Below are 17,333 nucleotides of genomic sequence, written 5' to 3'. Positions count from 1 at the left end.
AAAAAAAATATATCTATATATATATATATATTTTACGTCTTTCTCACATCAGTCCTATAATCCTATGATCCCCATGTTCCAAATGAGGAGACTGAGGAACGGGAAAGTTACGTTCCTTGCCCAAAGTCATAGTTAGTAAGTGGTGAAATCAGGATTCACTTATTTTTCAGTTGGAGTCTCACTCCGTCGCCCAGGCTAGGGTGCAGTGGCACACTCACAGCCACCCCAGCATCGGACCTGCTGGGCTCCAGCGATCCTTCCACCTCAGCCTTCCAAGTAGCTGGAACCACAGGCAGGCACTACCACGCCCAGCTACTTTTTGACTTTTTTAAAAATTTTATTGTAGAGACGACGTCTCACCAAGTTGCCCAGGCTGGTCTCCAACCCGCAGGCTCAGGCAATTCACTCGCCTCGGCCTCCCAAAGTGCTGAGATTACAGGCTGAGCCACCAAGCCTGGTCTTGATGTCAGGATTCAAATCCAGTCTGTCTTCAGAATTCACATTCTTAACCGTTAGGCATACTGCTTCTAATAATGAGTCTAACACTTACCAGTCCTCTACTGTTGGACATAAAGACCATTTCTAATTTTTTCCTATCATAAATAAGAATGTGATAAACATGTTTTTCTGAACTCTCTATCCATATGTTACATCATTTTCTTACTTCAAGGGGTTTTCAACTGGCCCTAATAATGGCTCAACCATAATATACCTATATTAGTGCAGAATCAGAGAATTTAAGTTTACTCATTAAGAAGGAAATTAGCCTTAATTAAAACAACTATTACCTAAATATGTCCATTGACAGAAGAATGGATAAAGAAAATGTGGTATAAATGTATAACAAAATATTATTTGGTCATGAAAAAGAAGGAAGTCCTGTCACGTTGACAGCATGAATGAAACATGAGGACATTATGCTAAGTAAAATAAGCCAGTTACAGAAAGACAAATACTGCATGAGGTATCTAATGAAGTCAAATTCAGAAACAGAAAGTAGAATGGTGGTTGCCAGTGGCTGGAGAGAGGAGAAAATGGGGAGCTGCTAGTCAAAAGGTATGAATTTCTAGTCGCACAATAGGAAAAAGTTCCAGAGAGCTGCTGTACAACATAGTTCTTGTATTGCACTGCACACTTAAAACTTTGTTAAGAGGGTAAATCTCATGATACATGTTACACACACACACACACACACACACACACACCCTCCATTAAATTAATCTCGCAAAGGCAAGGAGCTTTATAAGATTATGGATCTTTAATTCAGCTTCAGGTGTGATACACTGTGTTACCCTAAAATATTTAAAAATCCTATAAACGACTTAGTCTGGATAGCTGACCAGTTTACATAAAAACACATGACAATACTTCTGCTTTTACTCTTATGCTACAAAACACTCAATGCTTCCTTAAATCAGTTAGTTAACTAAATAAATAAATAAAGGTTCTATCAAACTGACTTTATTAAAGAGCTTATCCTCAGAAATAAAAACCTTAAAGGCTTATGTTAACTTCAAAGTTTAAAGATTAAGTTTTAGATAACTGCATAATCTCATCAAATACATCTAGAGTAGGAAATAATGTTTATAAACTATACATATTATTCATTTCTTAAGCTCTAAATGAACTCAATGAACTCCTCTGGAGGAAAATAAAATATTATTTTATTTTCCATTCTCTTTTTCTTTTCTTTGTCCTTCTAACTTATGTTACTCAGAGTAACATCTCATGGTAAAAATGAAACAGTTCCACTCGGCCTGACTCCTTGCATTTATCAAGTTTGTACTAATCAAAAGTATATCTGGGAGAAAGATAATAGCAAGTGTTGATGAGGATATGGAAAAACCAGAATCCTTACTGTATTACTGGGGTGAAGGTAAAATAGTGCAACCACTTTGGCAGTTCCTAAAACTTACTCATTAGTCCAAACCTGGAGCCAATCCATGTACCCATCAACTAGATAAGAAACACATAAACCAAAATGTAGTTTAGCCATTGTAAGAAATATTATCTGGCATTTAAAAAGGATGAAGTACTGATGCACGCTACAACATGGATGAACCTTGAAAATATTATTCTAAGCTAAAGAAGTCACTCACAAAAGACCACTTACATGAATTATCCAGAATATACAAATTATAGAGACAGAAAGCAGATCGGTGGGCCCAGGGATGGGAGACAGGGGAAAATGAAGAGCAGCCCGTAATGGGAACGGGGCTTCTTTTCAAGATAATGAAAACATTCTAAACTTAGACTGTGGTGATGAACGAAGAACTCTTGTGAGTATTCTAAAATTCATTAAATTGTACTCTACTCTTTAAATAAGTTTTATGATACATGAATTACATCAATAAAGATTGTTTAAAGTATATCTGATAGCTTTCTGAGTTCAAACACAATGCAAAGTCTTGTTTCTTTCACACTAGCATCTAAATAATCATTGCTTATTACAGTGATAGAGCAGTACTACAATTTATTAAAAATTCTCAGGTAAAAATTTTAAAATGAGGATGTTAAAAATACCTCTAAACTAAATAAAATCAACCTCAAATCTGAGTTTTAATTTTGCCCCTATTTCAGAACTACAGCAATTCTCTTGGCATCAAAAACTTGCAAAGATAAATGTAAAAAGCACATAAAAGGAAATGCATTTGCCCATAAAGGTATCTTTAAATCTGAATTCCATTTGCTTTAAAAATTAATAGCAGTTAACAAGGAGATAAAGAGAGTCACAATATTCATTATACAAACAATGTTAAGTATAAATGATACCTTTTTATTTCTTGTCCTTTTTGCTTAGGAGATTCACCACCATTCAGAATCTGTTCTAAGTTCTTTGTTTCTACTGATCCATTTGGTTCTGAATTAGATAGTCCAAGTAATGACCTTACCCGCTGAGACCGTACATCTAATATTGTATCTGTGTAACCTACTTCCTGAAGATACCTATAAGAGAAAATTTTAAAATATTAAATTCCACAAGCTATTAACACCTGCCAGACTCAAAATCATATCAAAGCATTCCTTTGTCTCAATATCTTTCTTCTTTACACATTAGTTTCAGTTCTACAAGAACAAAGTCAATTACAAAAACCAAAATGTAAATAAAAAGGCATATGATGTTGCCTATTCAATGGCTAACACTGATTTTGATTACAAGTCAATTATCTTAAAACCTAAACAACCCTGGTGCCTTAAAAAACCTTTATGGGCCGGATACAATGACTCATGCCTGTAATACCAGTACTTCAAGAGGCCAAGGTAGGAGGATTGCTTAAGGCCAGGAGTTTAAGACCAATCTGGGCAACAAGCGAGATATCATCTCTTAAAAAAGGAAAAAAAAATTTTAAATAAAAAGCTTTCATAAATTGATACACACACACATATTTTAATTTCCAACAAGTTGGAAGAGAATGCATAGAACTGAACCTTGGGTGGGTTTGCTCAAGCCTATAATCCTGGCACTTTGGGAGGCCAAGGCAAGAGGATTGCCTGAGTCCTTGTCTCTACAATAAATCAAAATATTAGCCAAGTGTGGTGGCATGCACCTGTAGTTCCAGCTACTTGGAAGGCTGAGGTGGAGGATCACCTGAGCCCAGCAGGCTGAGGTTGAGTGGCCGTGAGCGTGCCACTGCACTAAAGCCTGGGCAACAGAGTGAGGCTCCAACTCAAAATAAAAATAAAAAAAGAACTGAACCTTAAAACACTGACGTACTGAGTTTAAACCTCGAGTTTTTAAACCAGAAATTGATGGACAGGTTAATTCTACTTCTAGGGCCTAAGATCCTATAAACATTACTCCAGTCCCGTGGTTTTCAAACTTTCTCTATATCTAAACCAATTGGAAAAAAAGAAAGGGACCAGAATACGATACATAATAATGAGTGGTGAATGGCTTTGCGTGACAAATTGAACTATTTAAGAATCTAATGAAGGATGTTTTGAAAGAGCTTTAAATACTGCTGGCAGAATAACAAAAGATTTTTAGCTGATAGCTAAAAACAGGAAGACTAGTTTAGGACCCTAACACAGCAAGAAATAAAAAAGGAGAATAAATGTGAGAAAAAAAGCAAGATATAATCTTTTTGACTTGATACGCAAATAAATGTGGGAGTAAGAAGATATAAGAATTGTGTACAATTTTCAGGTTTCCAGCCTATATGACTGGATGATGGTTCCCTTCAATGAAATGGGGAATAAAGAGTCTGAATCAAGTTTACAGAGTACCTGTCAGACAACCATGTGCGTTTATGAAAAAAAATAAAATGACAATGTTCATAAGGTACATGAATAAGACAGGTCAAACGATCAAAAGGGGCGAAGTGTGGTGGCTCATACCTATAATCCCTGCACTTTGGGAGGATGAGACTGGGGGGATCACTTGAGCACAGGAGTTTGAGACCAGCCTGTGCAACATAGCAAGATCTCACCTCTTCTTTTTTTTTTTTTTTTTTTTTTTTTTTGAGTTGGAGACTAACTCTGTCGTCCAGACTGGAGTGCAGTGACACACTCCTGGCCACCACAGGCTCAAGCTGCTGGGCTCCAGCGATCCTTCCACTTCAGTCTTCAAGTAGCCAGAACTACAGGTGTGCGCTACCACACCCGGTTAATTTTTTTATTTATTGTAGAGATGAGGTCTCGCCAATCCACTCGCCTCGGCCTCCCAAAGTGCTGGGATTACAGGCTGAGCCACCGAGCCTGGCCTCATCTCTATTTTAAAAAGGGGGTCACAGAAGGACTGTACTGGATATACAGATTAGGGTCATTTAGTTTTTGGCAATATTTGAAGTCATTTAAATGAAGTCACTCAGAGAACAAACAAGAAGAGAAAGCCTGGGGACATAAACATTTAAAGGTTGAAATAGTGAGAAAAACTCAAAGGAAAATGAAAATATCTGAGAAGTCAGAGGAAAACATGATGGCAGAGAGTGGTCATGGAAGCAAAAATAAAAGTTTTAAAAGGTACAAATAGTTAATGTCAAATTTTTCCAAGAGATCAAGTATAAATAAAAAAGGTCCCATGAATATGTTTGTAATGAACAAGAAGGAAGACTATGGAGATAAACTACCATTAACAAGTTTGGCAGGAAAGGGAAAGAGAACGGCAAAAAAAGACAAGATAAATCCATGCTATAAGATCAAACATTGATAGGAGAAATATTGTGCCACTGATTTCTCTACAGCTGTCCTCACTCTTCTAAAGAAAACAAAAAACAAAAAACGCAATTGTGGGGACTGGGCATGGTGGCTCATGCCTGTAATCCCAGCACTTTGGGAGGCTGAGGTGGAAGGATAGCTTGAGACTGGGAGCTGCCGACTAGGCTAGGCAACACAGTGAGACCACATCACCACAAAAATTAAAAATCAGGTGGGTGTGGTGGCACGTGCCGAAAGTCCCAGCTACTTGGGAGGCTGAGGTAGGAGAGCTGATTAAACCCAAGACGTCAAGGCTGCAGTGAGCTATGACTGCCCCCACTGCACTCCAGCCTGGGCAACAGAATGAAACTTCTCTTTAAAAAAAAAAAATCTTCTTTCTGGGTGAACAACTCCTACTATGCTCTAACCATTTGGTTTTAATGAACTGCCAAGATCTCATATAACCCAGGTAAAAATGTCTGACTCAGAAGGACAGTTATTTGACCAAGTCAGGACAATTCTAATCCTCAGAAGTTGTTCTGACTAAAACAGGGGGTTCCCTGCCCTATGGATAAAAAGGAGTTTTCAATAGAAAAGAATAAAGGTGACACAGAGAGAAATCTAAAAATCAGAGAATAAGAATGTAGCATGTTTCCAATCTCTGAGAGCTACACCGAGCTACCCTTCACTTCACTTCTTCACACTTGGTTGTTCATCATCTCCTACAATTCGGCTAGTTATCCCAGCATCCTTCCAATCAATAATCGGCTTTTTTGTTCAAGTTTTAGTCACCTATAATAAGAGCCTAGAATAACAAATATTTTTGAATATAACATAGGAAACTGAGGTAACAGATGTGAGGTTTAAAAACTTTTTTTGTTTTGAGTTGGAGTCTCACTCTGTCGCCCAGGCTGGAGTGCAATGGCATGCTCCCAGCCACTGTAGCCTCAACCTGCTGGGCTACGGCGATTCTTCCGCCTCAGCCTTCCAAGTAGCCAGAACTACAGGCGCGCGCTACCACGCCCGGCTGATTTTTGATTTATTGTAGAGATGAGGTCTCGCCAAGTTGCCTGAGTTGGTCTCGAACCAGCGGGCTCAGGCAATCTACTTGCCTCGGCCTCCCAGAGGCCGGGATTACAGGCTAAGTCACCAAGTCCGGCCTTAAATACATTTACAGAAAGAAAAACAAAAGTTATGGAAGTACTAACTTGACAGCTTCTGTATTTTTAGTGAGGTAGAGCCTGAGGTGCTCTAATGAGAGTAAAGAAGAATGGGGTGAGATATGGTAAAAGTTGATCCACTGAGGGCAATGGGATCGGGGGGAACAAGCGTTGTAGAGGAAGGCTCTCTGCAAAGTTTGGACCAGAAACCATAAATACATAATAACATTCACATGATTCTGCAATTTTTCTCCTAGAGTTAACTAGAAAGAGAGGCAGATAGTAAGAATAAACTAAGGCTGGGGTTCTGTAGGTAGGTTTAGTAAAATGGTGGGGAAGGGGTGTGAAGTGGGCAGCAAGAAAGCTAAGGGTGCTAAAAAACAGGTGATGGATTATGGGGTCTAAGCTGGAGCTGTGGAAAAAAAATAAAAGCAACCATAGAATCATAGGTAGAAGAACTGAAAAGGACAATGATGCAGTCAAAGATCTAAAGATCAAGGTAAGGTCAGAGGGCAAATAACATGGGAGCTGGAGTGAAAGAGATGGAATATATGATCACTGCCCAGATTATGAAATACTCAGAGTTAGAATAGTTTTACAAGGTTAAGAATCTGACCACACATCATGAGGCTACTGAAGTGAAGACAAAGATGTCCAGAGCTGAGAAGGTTGAATAATTGCAAATTACCCAGGATAGCAGTAGGATGCAGATTCTTAAGTTTTCAAAGTATAAGAAAAAGAACAAAAAGGTGAAAGACAATAAAGTATTTCTAACATAGCAAATAACTCTAACATCAAAAAGATTCCTCAAAAATTCAACTAACAGGAGGATTTGGCAATCTACTTCTGAAATGTTTCAGATAATCAGCCAAATTCTTCCCCTAAACCAGTCATACCCACACTTAAAGAAAAACCAAATGTGTGAATTTTGCATTGATAGGGATAGAGGAATCTAGAAGCATGAATTCTTTGAGACCAGCCTGGGCAACACAGTGAGACCCTGTCTCTTTAAAAAAAAAAAAGGATATGAATTCTACCATGTTTTTGTTCTTGACCTCAAGGCACCCAGTTTGTTAGACATTCTACCCTACAAATAAGAAAACAAATCATCCTGAAACTGAAAGGAAACCAACTTTTAAAAACAGTTAAGCATCTACAAAGCAAAAAGGCAGCAATACAAAAAATATACACATTGTCTCTCTACAATTAAATATTTTTTTACTTGTAATTTGACTGAATACAAGCACTTTCTTACCTAGATCCTTAAAAAAAGTTGAAAATAAATCATTACTCACTGTCTTAACAGCTGTCTGCCTTGCTTCCATGTTAACTGGCTATTCTGAGGCGCTGTGGGAGCCTCTGTGTCTTTGGTTTCTTCTAAAAATTAAAAAAAAAAAAAAAAAGAAATTTTACATACATTATTTCAACTCTTGAAAACACTGTCAAAGTTTTCTTAGGGATAAATTTCCATAAAAACACATATAAATATTTGATAAAGGAGAGGAAAATATTAACTTTTATTGACTAACTTCAAATCACTCATTTTAAATGTGTTTGTCCCCAATAAATCAATTACTTAGGTACTACTCCTCTGTTTTAAATTGGAAAAAGTCAAGTGTACATTACTACTATCAGGGATTCAAAAATCAAAGGCCCAGGCCTTGAGATAAAATGTTATTAGAATTATTTTTTTTTAACTACTAGAATTCTGCTGAGTAAAATTGCCTTTATACTTAAAAAGCTGTGCTGGACTCCAGGGTTCATGCCTATAAATCCAGCATTTTGGAAGGCGGAGGAGAGAGGATTGCCTGAGTCCAGGGATTCCAGACCAGCCTGAACAACTTGAAGAGATCTCATCTGTACAATAAATCAAAAAATTAGTCAGGTATGGTGGCACATGCCTGTACTTCTAGTTACTTGGAAGGCTGAGGTGGAAGGATCGCCTGAGCCCAGCAGGTTGAGGTGAAAGGATCACCTAAGCCCAGCAGGTGGAGAATGCAGTAGCTGAGAGTCACCACACTCCAGCATGGGCCACAGAATAAGACTTCAACTAAAAAAAAAAAAAGAAAATTAAAAACCTATATCATATGAACTATTCAAAATCAACACTGTTAAGACATTAGCTGGGGGCACACCTAATCGACATGGGTGCCTGCATAATGAACACTTGTATACCTAACCCTGAACTATACCCCACATCTTTAAAATTAAAAATTAAAAAAAAAGAGGCAAGCCTTGGTGGCTCAGGCTGTAACCTCAGCATTTTGGGAGGCTGAGACAAGTGGATTCGAGACCAGCCTGGGCAACTTGGTGAGACCTTGTTCTCTACTATAAGTAAACAAAAATTAGCCAGGTGCGGTAGCTCACACCTGTAGTTCCGGCTACTTGGAAGGTTGAAGCGGATGGATCGCCAGAGTCCAGCAGCTCAATGCTGGGATGGCCATGAGCGTGCCACTGCACTCCAGCCTGGGCAACGGAGTGAGACTCCAATTTAAAACAAAAAAAAAGATATTAGCTATACATCAAAATACTAAATGCTTTAATTTGGGGTCTATATTAGTAGACCTTAAGTCTACATCACAAGACTTCATCTAGCCAATTTCATTTCTAGAACTAAAAGTTAAACCAGAAAACAATTTTTACTATAGGTAAGGAGTCACACTTCATTTTCATTTTTAAAAGTTTAAAAAAGAATACAATTTCAGATTAGTTAAGCTCTCAACAAGTTATCTCTAGAGTGAAATTTTAAAACCATTTACTCGTAACTTATACTACTGAAGTATTTCTCATAAATTTCTGTTATTAAAATAAACACACAGTAAAGAGAGGGGCTTGGAAGATCAACCCGCACAATAAATTCTGAGAAGTGAAACCCGTTGATCAACCCCACAATGAACCCCCACCTCCGTTGAATTCATTGTGGGGGTTCAAAGTTGTTGTTAGGTTTCTAGACTTCTCGAGTCACTTAATACTTGCTAGTAGTTACTCAAATATCCTCTACAGAATTACTTATCTGGCAGTCTCATTACTAGTATCTTCTTATTCTTACCAAAACATAATTTCTAGAAATAAGTGTTTCATTCTAATAGTCTTCCTGCTTATTTTTATTATATATTTTTATTATATATTTAACTTTTTAATCACATATAACACATAATCACTGGAGGAAAAAACCCACATTTTTAAAAAAGAAAAAATGCAGTTGCCTCAAATCCTATCACCAAGAATTAACAACAGTTAGTACTTGAGAGTTTATCATTCTGTATTTTCTTCTTGAAAATATATTCATAGCCAGGCTTGGTGGCTCAGTCTTTAATCCCGTGCTTTGGAGGCTGAGGTGAGTGGATTGCCTGAGCCCGCGGGTTCGAGACCCGCCTGGGCAACTTGGCGAGACCTCATCTCTACAATAAATCAAAAAAAAATTAGCCGGGCATGGTAGCGCACACCTGTAGTTCCAGCTACCTGGAAGACTGAGGCGGAGGATTGCCGGAGTCCAGCAGGTCAAGTCTAGGTGACAGAGTGAGACTCCAACTCAAAAAAGAAAAAAGAAAATATATTCATGACTGATACAACCCCATCCTTTAAAAAATTGGCCAATGTATATACTACACTATAATCTGCTTTTGACACTAATGTATCTTGAACATTCTCTCTATGGCAATAAAGATTAACATTAAAGGTGCTTCCATAATATTCTATAGAAAATATATACCTATTTAACCAATTCCCCTAACGTTGGTATTAGTTTCCATTTTCTCACTACTATAAATAATGTTGCTAAGGATATTCCTGAAATACATTAAGTGTATAACTCAAGGAATTTTTGAACACGCCCATGTAACCAGTACCTAGATGAAGAAACAAAATATTATCAGCATCCCCAAGTGTTCCTTGATTTTTGAATATGATATAAATGATTTCTATCAATTTTCACTTTTATATGATCCATTTATGTTGTCATGCTTGGTTTTAGTTTGTTCACTTTTGTTGCTAAATAACATTCCATTTTGTTAATATATCATATATATTCTAATACTGAAAAATGTTCTTCTAGTTGTTTCCAGATTTTCACTATAAATAATGATACTACGAACAGTCTTATACAAGACCATTGGTGAACCTATGTATGCATTTTTGGGAATAGAATGACTGGGTCATAGAGTGCATATGCTATGACTCTCTTAGTAATACTGTCTCACTTTCAGAGGACCACTATCAATTTATAATCTCAACACCAATGTCTATAAGTTCTAGTTGTTCCACATCCTCATCAACACTTGATATATTGCCTCTTTCATACTTAGCCATCTGGTCAGTGTCCAATTTTATTCCACTGTAATTTTGAGTTGTATTTCTTCAATGACTGGTTACTGTACATCCTCTTTTGGACTGCCTTTTTAAGACTTTTGCCCGTTTTTTCTATATGATTGTCTATTTTCTAAATGTAGAAGAAAGCTCTTTTACATATCTGGACACACTGTATAAAGCTAAATTTAGAATATATATATTTATATAACTGAGAGAGGGGTATAAACACTTGCATATCTTCTACTTCTGTCAAATCAATATTTTCTTTTTCCCTTTTACTTTTTGAAGAGACAGGATCTTGCTATGCGGCCCAAGCTGGTCTCAAACTCCTGGTCTCAAGAGATCCTTTCATGTCAGCCTCCCAAAGGGCTGGAATTACAGGCGTGAGCCACCATGCCTGAACATGTCAAACCAATTATTTTATACATTTTTTTCACATTGACTTCTTCAGGGATAAATAAAAGGCAACATTGTTTCATACAGCCTTTGACATGATCTTATAATATTTTGTTTGCATGATGTATTTTTGTCCATCTCTTTGTTTGGTTTTCCACTAAACATCTTGAATAGTTTTTATACATAAATAAAATCATTTTACTTGCCATTATTATGTCTTGTAAATAAAATACTTGAATATTATTTTATTCCCCAGCTTAAGGAAGTTCTAATACTTAAGTTTATGCAGATAAAAAGATTTATTTTACCACTTCAGCTGTGGGCAAAAAAGATTTATCTTGTTTTATAAAAACAGTTACACTGGAACCAGACAGCTAATTCTGACTCTGCTTTGCTTCTCCTCCAAGTACAACGTCGTTATAATTAGCTTCCTTCCTCATACTAAGCCCTCTAGTTCCAGAAAGTACTTGCTTATTTTCTGAACATTCTAGCCATACTGGAAATAAAATTAGTCAAAGAAAAGCTATGAATCAATCAAGATTTCTTCTGGTGAAGCCACTGTACTCCTTCTAACTATATTGGACTACTGTGGTAAACATGGCTCAAAATATATAGGCCTTCCATCTTTCTGTTACTTATTCCTGCTTTTTCAAGGAGACTATAATGTAGTTTCTTAGCATGAGAATGAGTCTTCATAACCACTGAAAAGCCCCATCAAAGAAAATCCAAGACACTGTCGTCTTGGTCTTGATTTTTATATATACACTAACTGAAAGATATAAAGAATGGTTCTGCTGCTAAATCTGAAAAAGACAATAAAATAAATTAACTGCAGATTGTATGTACAGTGTATGTTTCTGCCAAGTTTTAAGTACTTTTATTGGACGAAAAACCAATTAAAAGTTTAACACCTAACTTCATTACCTTCCAGCTCAAATTACTACCAAAAGCACACCCACAGTTTTATATATACATTTCAATGCAAGAAAAATGGGACAAGTAACCTCAGGATTGAGATACGAATGAAACTACTATTAGTCATTTAATATGTTTCCCAAATTCTAGACAGTTTCCAATAGTCAGTATCTAACTAATGCTATCAAAACAAAATGGGGATAAAGAGAATACACTTTTTCCCCAAAATAAGAGATTTAAAAAAAAAAAAGCAGAAGAATCAAGTTTACCTGATTCAAAGGTTGGCATTTTCAAGTCACCTTGGTTCAGTTCTGTGCCATATTTTAATTTGTGATATTTTGCCCTGAAAATTTAATCATAAATTAGTAAAAGAATAATATTTTTTCCATTGGTGACTACTGCTATATATTACTCCAATAACAAAACATAGTATGAATGTCTGCTTCTCCAAAATTTATTTACAAAGAATGCTGAGGATATAATGCTGCTATGAAAGGAAAAGTAGTACATATATCCAAATGAAATAAAGATAAATTTTCCCTGTTTTTTTTAAATTCAAACATTTAGATCCTATAACAAAACACATTATTTTAATTTAACTATTTTAATCTTTTGCTTTTCTTTCTTATATATATTTGTAAATCAAATAAAAATATCATCATATATTTGGGCAAGGATTTGTACCTTTCAAAAAGCTGTCAACTAACAAGGTGAGGCATACATACCTTTCCTGTTTTAACGCATACTCTAACATTTTTATTCTTCTTACTAAGTCCTTCTTCAAGTTCTCTTGACCTTTTCTTTCTCCCTGAAGAAATGCTATCCGGGCCTAGAAATATAAAAGATGCATTTACTTTCATTTTCCCTTAACTATACATCAGGAACTGAAAAAAAGAAAACAATAAATGCAAGCTTTTGCACCGTTATTTAAGATAGCAAGATTTAAAATTCATAAAAGTGGTTGCCAAACCTTCTATGTCGCATAATCGCTTTTAACATAGGGAAAAAATATAAATAAATTAGCTATTTGTTTGTAATTCTTGACCGGGCATGGTGGCTCACGCCTATAATCCCAGCACTTTGGGAGGCCGAGGTAAGAGGACTGCTTGAGCCCATGGGTTCGAGACCAGCCTGGGCAACATGGCAAGACCTCATTTCTACAATAAATCAAAAAATTAGCCAGGCATGGTGGCGCGTGCCTGTAGTTCCAGCTACTTGGAAGGTTGAGGCGGAAGGATCACCTGAACCCACCAGGTCGAGGTTGCAGTGGCCATGAGAGAGCCACTGCCCTCCAGCCTGGGTGACAGAGTGAAACTCAGACTCAAAAAAAAAAAATTAGGGTCCCTAATATTAATGTTTAATCTTTATATAACATTGAAAGAAAACTTTTATGTATCAAAAATGGCAACTAATTCCCAACATACAGGTCACAAAGAGCTAAAAAGTATATATTCACTAGATATATATTTCAAAAAATGAAACACTGTTTTAAAAAAATAGTAAGATTACCTCCTGAAATACTAGAAAATGTATCATCTTTCCATTCTACCACTCCATTCCAAATTCTGCTTTAATTCTTGAAACAATAAATACCAGAGTATTGCAAATATTTTCAGTTAGGCTACCATACTTTCTGTGACCTCATTACTTTCTGTTGTCATTTTTCTACTATGAGAGGGATTTTTTTTCTTCTTCTTAACCGCCTTATTTCCTGACAAGACAAAGGTAATTCTCTGCCTCTTTCTGGCCCTTTCCAACATGCTAACTTCCTTTACCAACCTGACACTAAAGAATAATGTTGAAGGAGATTGGTATTTGTATGGGGACAGGGGCAGATGCTCTTGCTGAGATGACTCACAGGTTAACTGTTAACTATCCCTCAGTAATCTATGAGAAGGGACCCAAAAAAACCCCGGAATTTATGAAAAATTGTGTATTCATTCCTGCAAGTTTAAATTTCAGTCACCTTCTAAGTACTCTCCATTTGATGCAATGCACCTACCCAAATGCTTTTTGCACTGCTCAAAACAGATTTTGAACTCATCAATTTCAATGCCTAGTGTCTTTGCTGTTTTTTGTTTTACCTCTTCCACATCAGCAAAACTCTTCCCTTTGAGGACTTTTTTTATTCAGGGAAACAAACAAATAAACAAAAATCACTCAGGGCAATCCTGAGTGCATACAGAGAGTGGGGGCATGGGCGTCATGCCATTTTTCCCAAAAACTGAACACTCCATGTGGTATGGACAGCTAAGCTGTCATGGTGAAACAGTCACCTGTTTGCCACAATGTGGTACATAATCGAGAAAGCAGTGTCTCACAACAGTGCTAGCTGGTACATGATCCTGTATTACACTATAATAGGCCCACTCTCCAAAAAATAATCTCATTTTGGGTGTGTGCCCCTTGTAAACTGTCAGTAAAATTAACTTTTTAAAAAATGTTAGCTGGGCACGGTGGCTCAGCCTACAATCCCAGCATTTTGGGAGGCCGAGGTGAGTGGATTGCCTGAACCCGAGGGTTCAAGATCAACCCAGGCAACTTGGCGAGATCTTGTCTCTACAATAAATCAAAAATTAGCCAGGCCTGGCAGCGCGTACCTGTAGTTCTGGCTACTTGGAAGGCTGAAGCGGAAGAATCGCCAGAGCCCAGCAGGTTGAGGCTGCGGTGGCCAAGAGGTGTGCCACTGGCCTCCAGCCTGGGTGACAGAGTGAGACTCCAACTCAAAAAATAAAAAATAAAAAAAAGTCAGTGAGCATGAATTCAGATAGATGTTCAACACATTAAGCTAGGATGCCTTGATTTCTATAATAGATATACTGGCCAAGGAGACCAGCTAAAGCAAGCTGGTTAATAAAAACACTTAAGTAACAAAAAACCACTGTCAAAAACTGTTATTCTAAAATAATATGAGACTGTCCACAACTCTATAACACTTAATAAATTATAAACAGCTACATGACATTTAAAAATACAAGTTTAAAAAAAAAAGTTCTAGGAAGAATCTGTTTTTCACTCCCTTATTTTATATTTTTGCATTGCCAACCACGCACACTTAGATAATCTAATAAATCAGACAAATAAGCAAACAATTACATTAAAAAAGCAAAAATCCCAGAGCAGTTACTGAAAAGGGAGCTGCAGAGAGATAATTTACAAGACTCTCAGACAAGGAAAAGTTCAAGAACTCATTAAAATAAAATCCTTTAAAAAACATGAATTAGTTAAAAATATGTGGGGGTGCAGAAAGTGGGTAACAGAGAAGCCATGAGACTGGAAGTGACATCATGACTGAGTTTCATGAAGTATCTAGAGGTACTTTTGGCTGAAAAGGTAATGGCTATATCTGATAGTCATAATAATGACCAACTGAATAATATATTTCCACTTAGTACAGGATCATTAACAGGGGTCTTTTCAGCTATATTTTATAGCATCATCACTGCAAAAAAAAAAAAACTTTAAAAGCCAGCCCCAAAACACACATTTACAATGGCATTAAAAAATAAAAGTACCCAAAGCCAGGCGTGGTGGTACACACCTGTAATCCCAGCTACTTGGAAAGCTGGGGTGGGAGAACTGCTTGAGCCCAGAAGTTTGAGAGCAGCCTGGACAACATAGCAAGATCTCGTCACCAAAAATCTAAATAATGCGGGCTGGGTACAGAGGCTCTTGCCTGTAATCCCACACCTTTGGGAAGCTGAGGTAGGAGGAATGCTTGAGCCCAGGGATTCGAGATCAGCTTAGACAACATAGCAAGATCTCATTGCTACAAATTTTTTTTTAAAATAGTCCAGGATGGCTCACACCTGTAATCCTAGCACTTTAGGAGCAAGAGCACTGCCTGCGTTCAGGGGTTCAAGACCAGCCTGAGCAACATGGCAAGACCACATCTCTACAATTAAAAAAAAAAAAATCAGCTGGGTGTGATGCCACATGCCTGTGGTTCCAGTTACTTGGAAGGCTGAGGCAGAAACATCACCTGAGCCCAGCAGAGGTCAAGGCTGCGGTGGTCATGAATGAAAATGCCACAGCACTCCAGCCTGGGCAAGAGTGAGACTCTAAACTTTAAAAAAAAAAAAAAAAGGTACCTAGGAATAAACCAACAAAGATTTATATACAGAAAATTTAAATAAATTGACTACCAGATTCATTACTGCAAAAATATCAATTTTCACCCAAATTAACCAACAGATTTAATTCCAAACTCTGAGTCTGTATATGTGTGTAGAACTTGACAAGCTGATTCTAAAAATTTATCAAAAATTCAAATTGCCAAGAATAGTCAAGACAATTATAAAGAATGAGGCGGCCGGGCTCAGTGGCTCAGCCTGTAATCCTGCACCTTGGGAGGCTGAGGTGAGTGGACTACCTGAGCCCGCGGGTTTGAGACCTGCCTGGGCAACTTGGTGAGACCTCATCTCTACAATAAATCAAAATGAGCCGGGTGTGGTAGCATGCGCCTGTAGTTCCAGCGACTTGGAAGGCTGAGGCGGATGGATCGCCGGAGCCCAGCAGGTCGAGGCTGCGGTGACCGGGAGCGGCCACTGCACTCCAGTCTGGGGGACAAAGCGAGACTCCAACTGAAAAAAAATAAAAATAAAAATAATAAAAAAATAAAGAATGAGGTGGCAGAACTTGTTCTACCAAACACTAAGAAATATAATAGAGTTATAGAAATAAAGACACTGCCGGGTGCAATGGCTCATGCCTATAATCCCAGCACTTTGGGAGGCCGAGGTGAGAGGATTGCCTAAACCCAAAGGGTTCAAAGATAAGCCTGGGCAACTTGGCGAGACCTCATCTCTACAATAAGTCAAAATATTAGCTGGGCGTGGCGGCACACGTCTGTAGTTCCAGCTACTTGGAAGGGTGAGGGAGAAGGATGGCCTGCGCCCAGAAGGTCATGGCTGTGGTGGTCAGGAGCGTGCCACTGCACTCCAGCCTGGGCGACAGAGTGAGAGACGTCAACACAAAAAAGAAAAGAAAGTTAAAAAAATAAAAATAATTTAAAAATTTTAAAAAGAAATTAAGACACGGATGCAGTGATAGGAAAATGGACCATAAAAACAGAACAAAACCCATAAACAAACTAAAGAATAAATGATCCCATGATTTATAAAAAGTGGCAGTGTAGAACATTAAGAAAAGAATGGTCACTTTACAGGGTATCCAAAAGTGGGGAAAAAAGGTGAATGAGTATCTGCCTGATGTACTCTGCCTCATACAGTTTCAGGAGGATTACAGATTGAGATGTGAAGGCAGGATGATAATAATGCTTTTAGGATATAGCACATATCTTTATGACCTCAGATTAAGGAGAGATTTCTTGAACAAGACAGAACAAGATCAAAACACTAACCATAAAGAAAAAGATTTGAAATTAATAACAAAAAGATACATTTCTGTCCAAGATAA

At 37.4% G+C, this 17,333-nt stretch overlaps 1 protein-coding gene across 3 annotated transcripts in view; it reads right to left on the bottom strand.

Annotated features, from left to right (window-relative positions):
• Positions 1-14,550, bottom strand: part of STRN3 (striatin 3) — a 65,213-nt gene extending 50,663 nt beyond the window's left edge. For 2 of the 3 annotated variants that reach the window (XM_021706440.1, XM_021706442.1), the window contains exons 1-4: positions 12,641-12,807; positions 12,185-12,258; positions 7,592-7,673; positions 2,773-2,946 (exon numbers count right to left, since the gene is read on the bottom strand). In XM_021706440.1, coding sequence (XP_021562115.1) covers positions 2,773-2,946; positions 7,592-7,673; positions 12,185-12,258; positions 12,641-12,669 — 359 coding nt within the window. In that variant the 5' untranslated portion in view covers positions 12,670-12,807. Of the gene's footprint in view, positions 1-2,772; positions 2,947-7,591; positions 7,674-12,184; positions 12,259-12,640; positions 12,808-14,515 lie in introns of those variants that run through there. The other variant, XM_021706441.1, reaches the window with a different exon arrangement.
• Positions 14,551-17,333: the final 2,783 nt, after the last annotated feature.

This window comes from Carlito syrichta, unplaced genomic scaffold (genome assembly GCF_000164805.1).
Source record: "Carlito syrichta isolate Samal-C Ts95f unplaced genomic scaffold, Tarsius_syrichta-2.0.1 Scaffold315592, whole genome shotgun sequence".
NCBI lineage: Eukaryota > Metazoa > Chordata > Mammalia > Primates > Tarsiidae > Carlito > Carlito syrichta.
The sequence above is the reverse complement of the archived record's forward strand: the minus strand, read 5'-3'. Positions and strand labels throughout refer to the sequence as shown.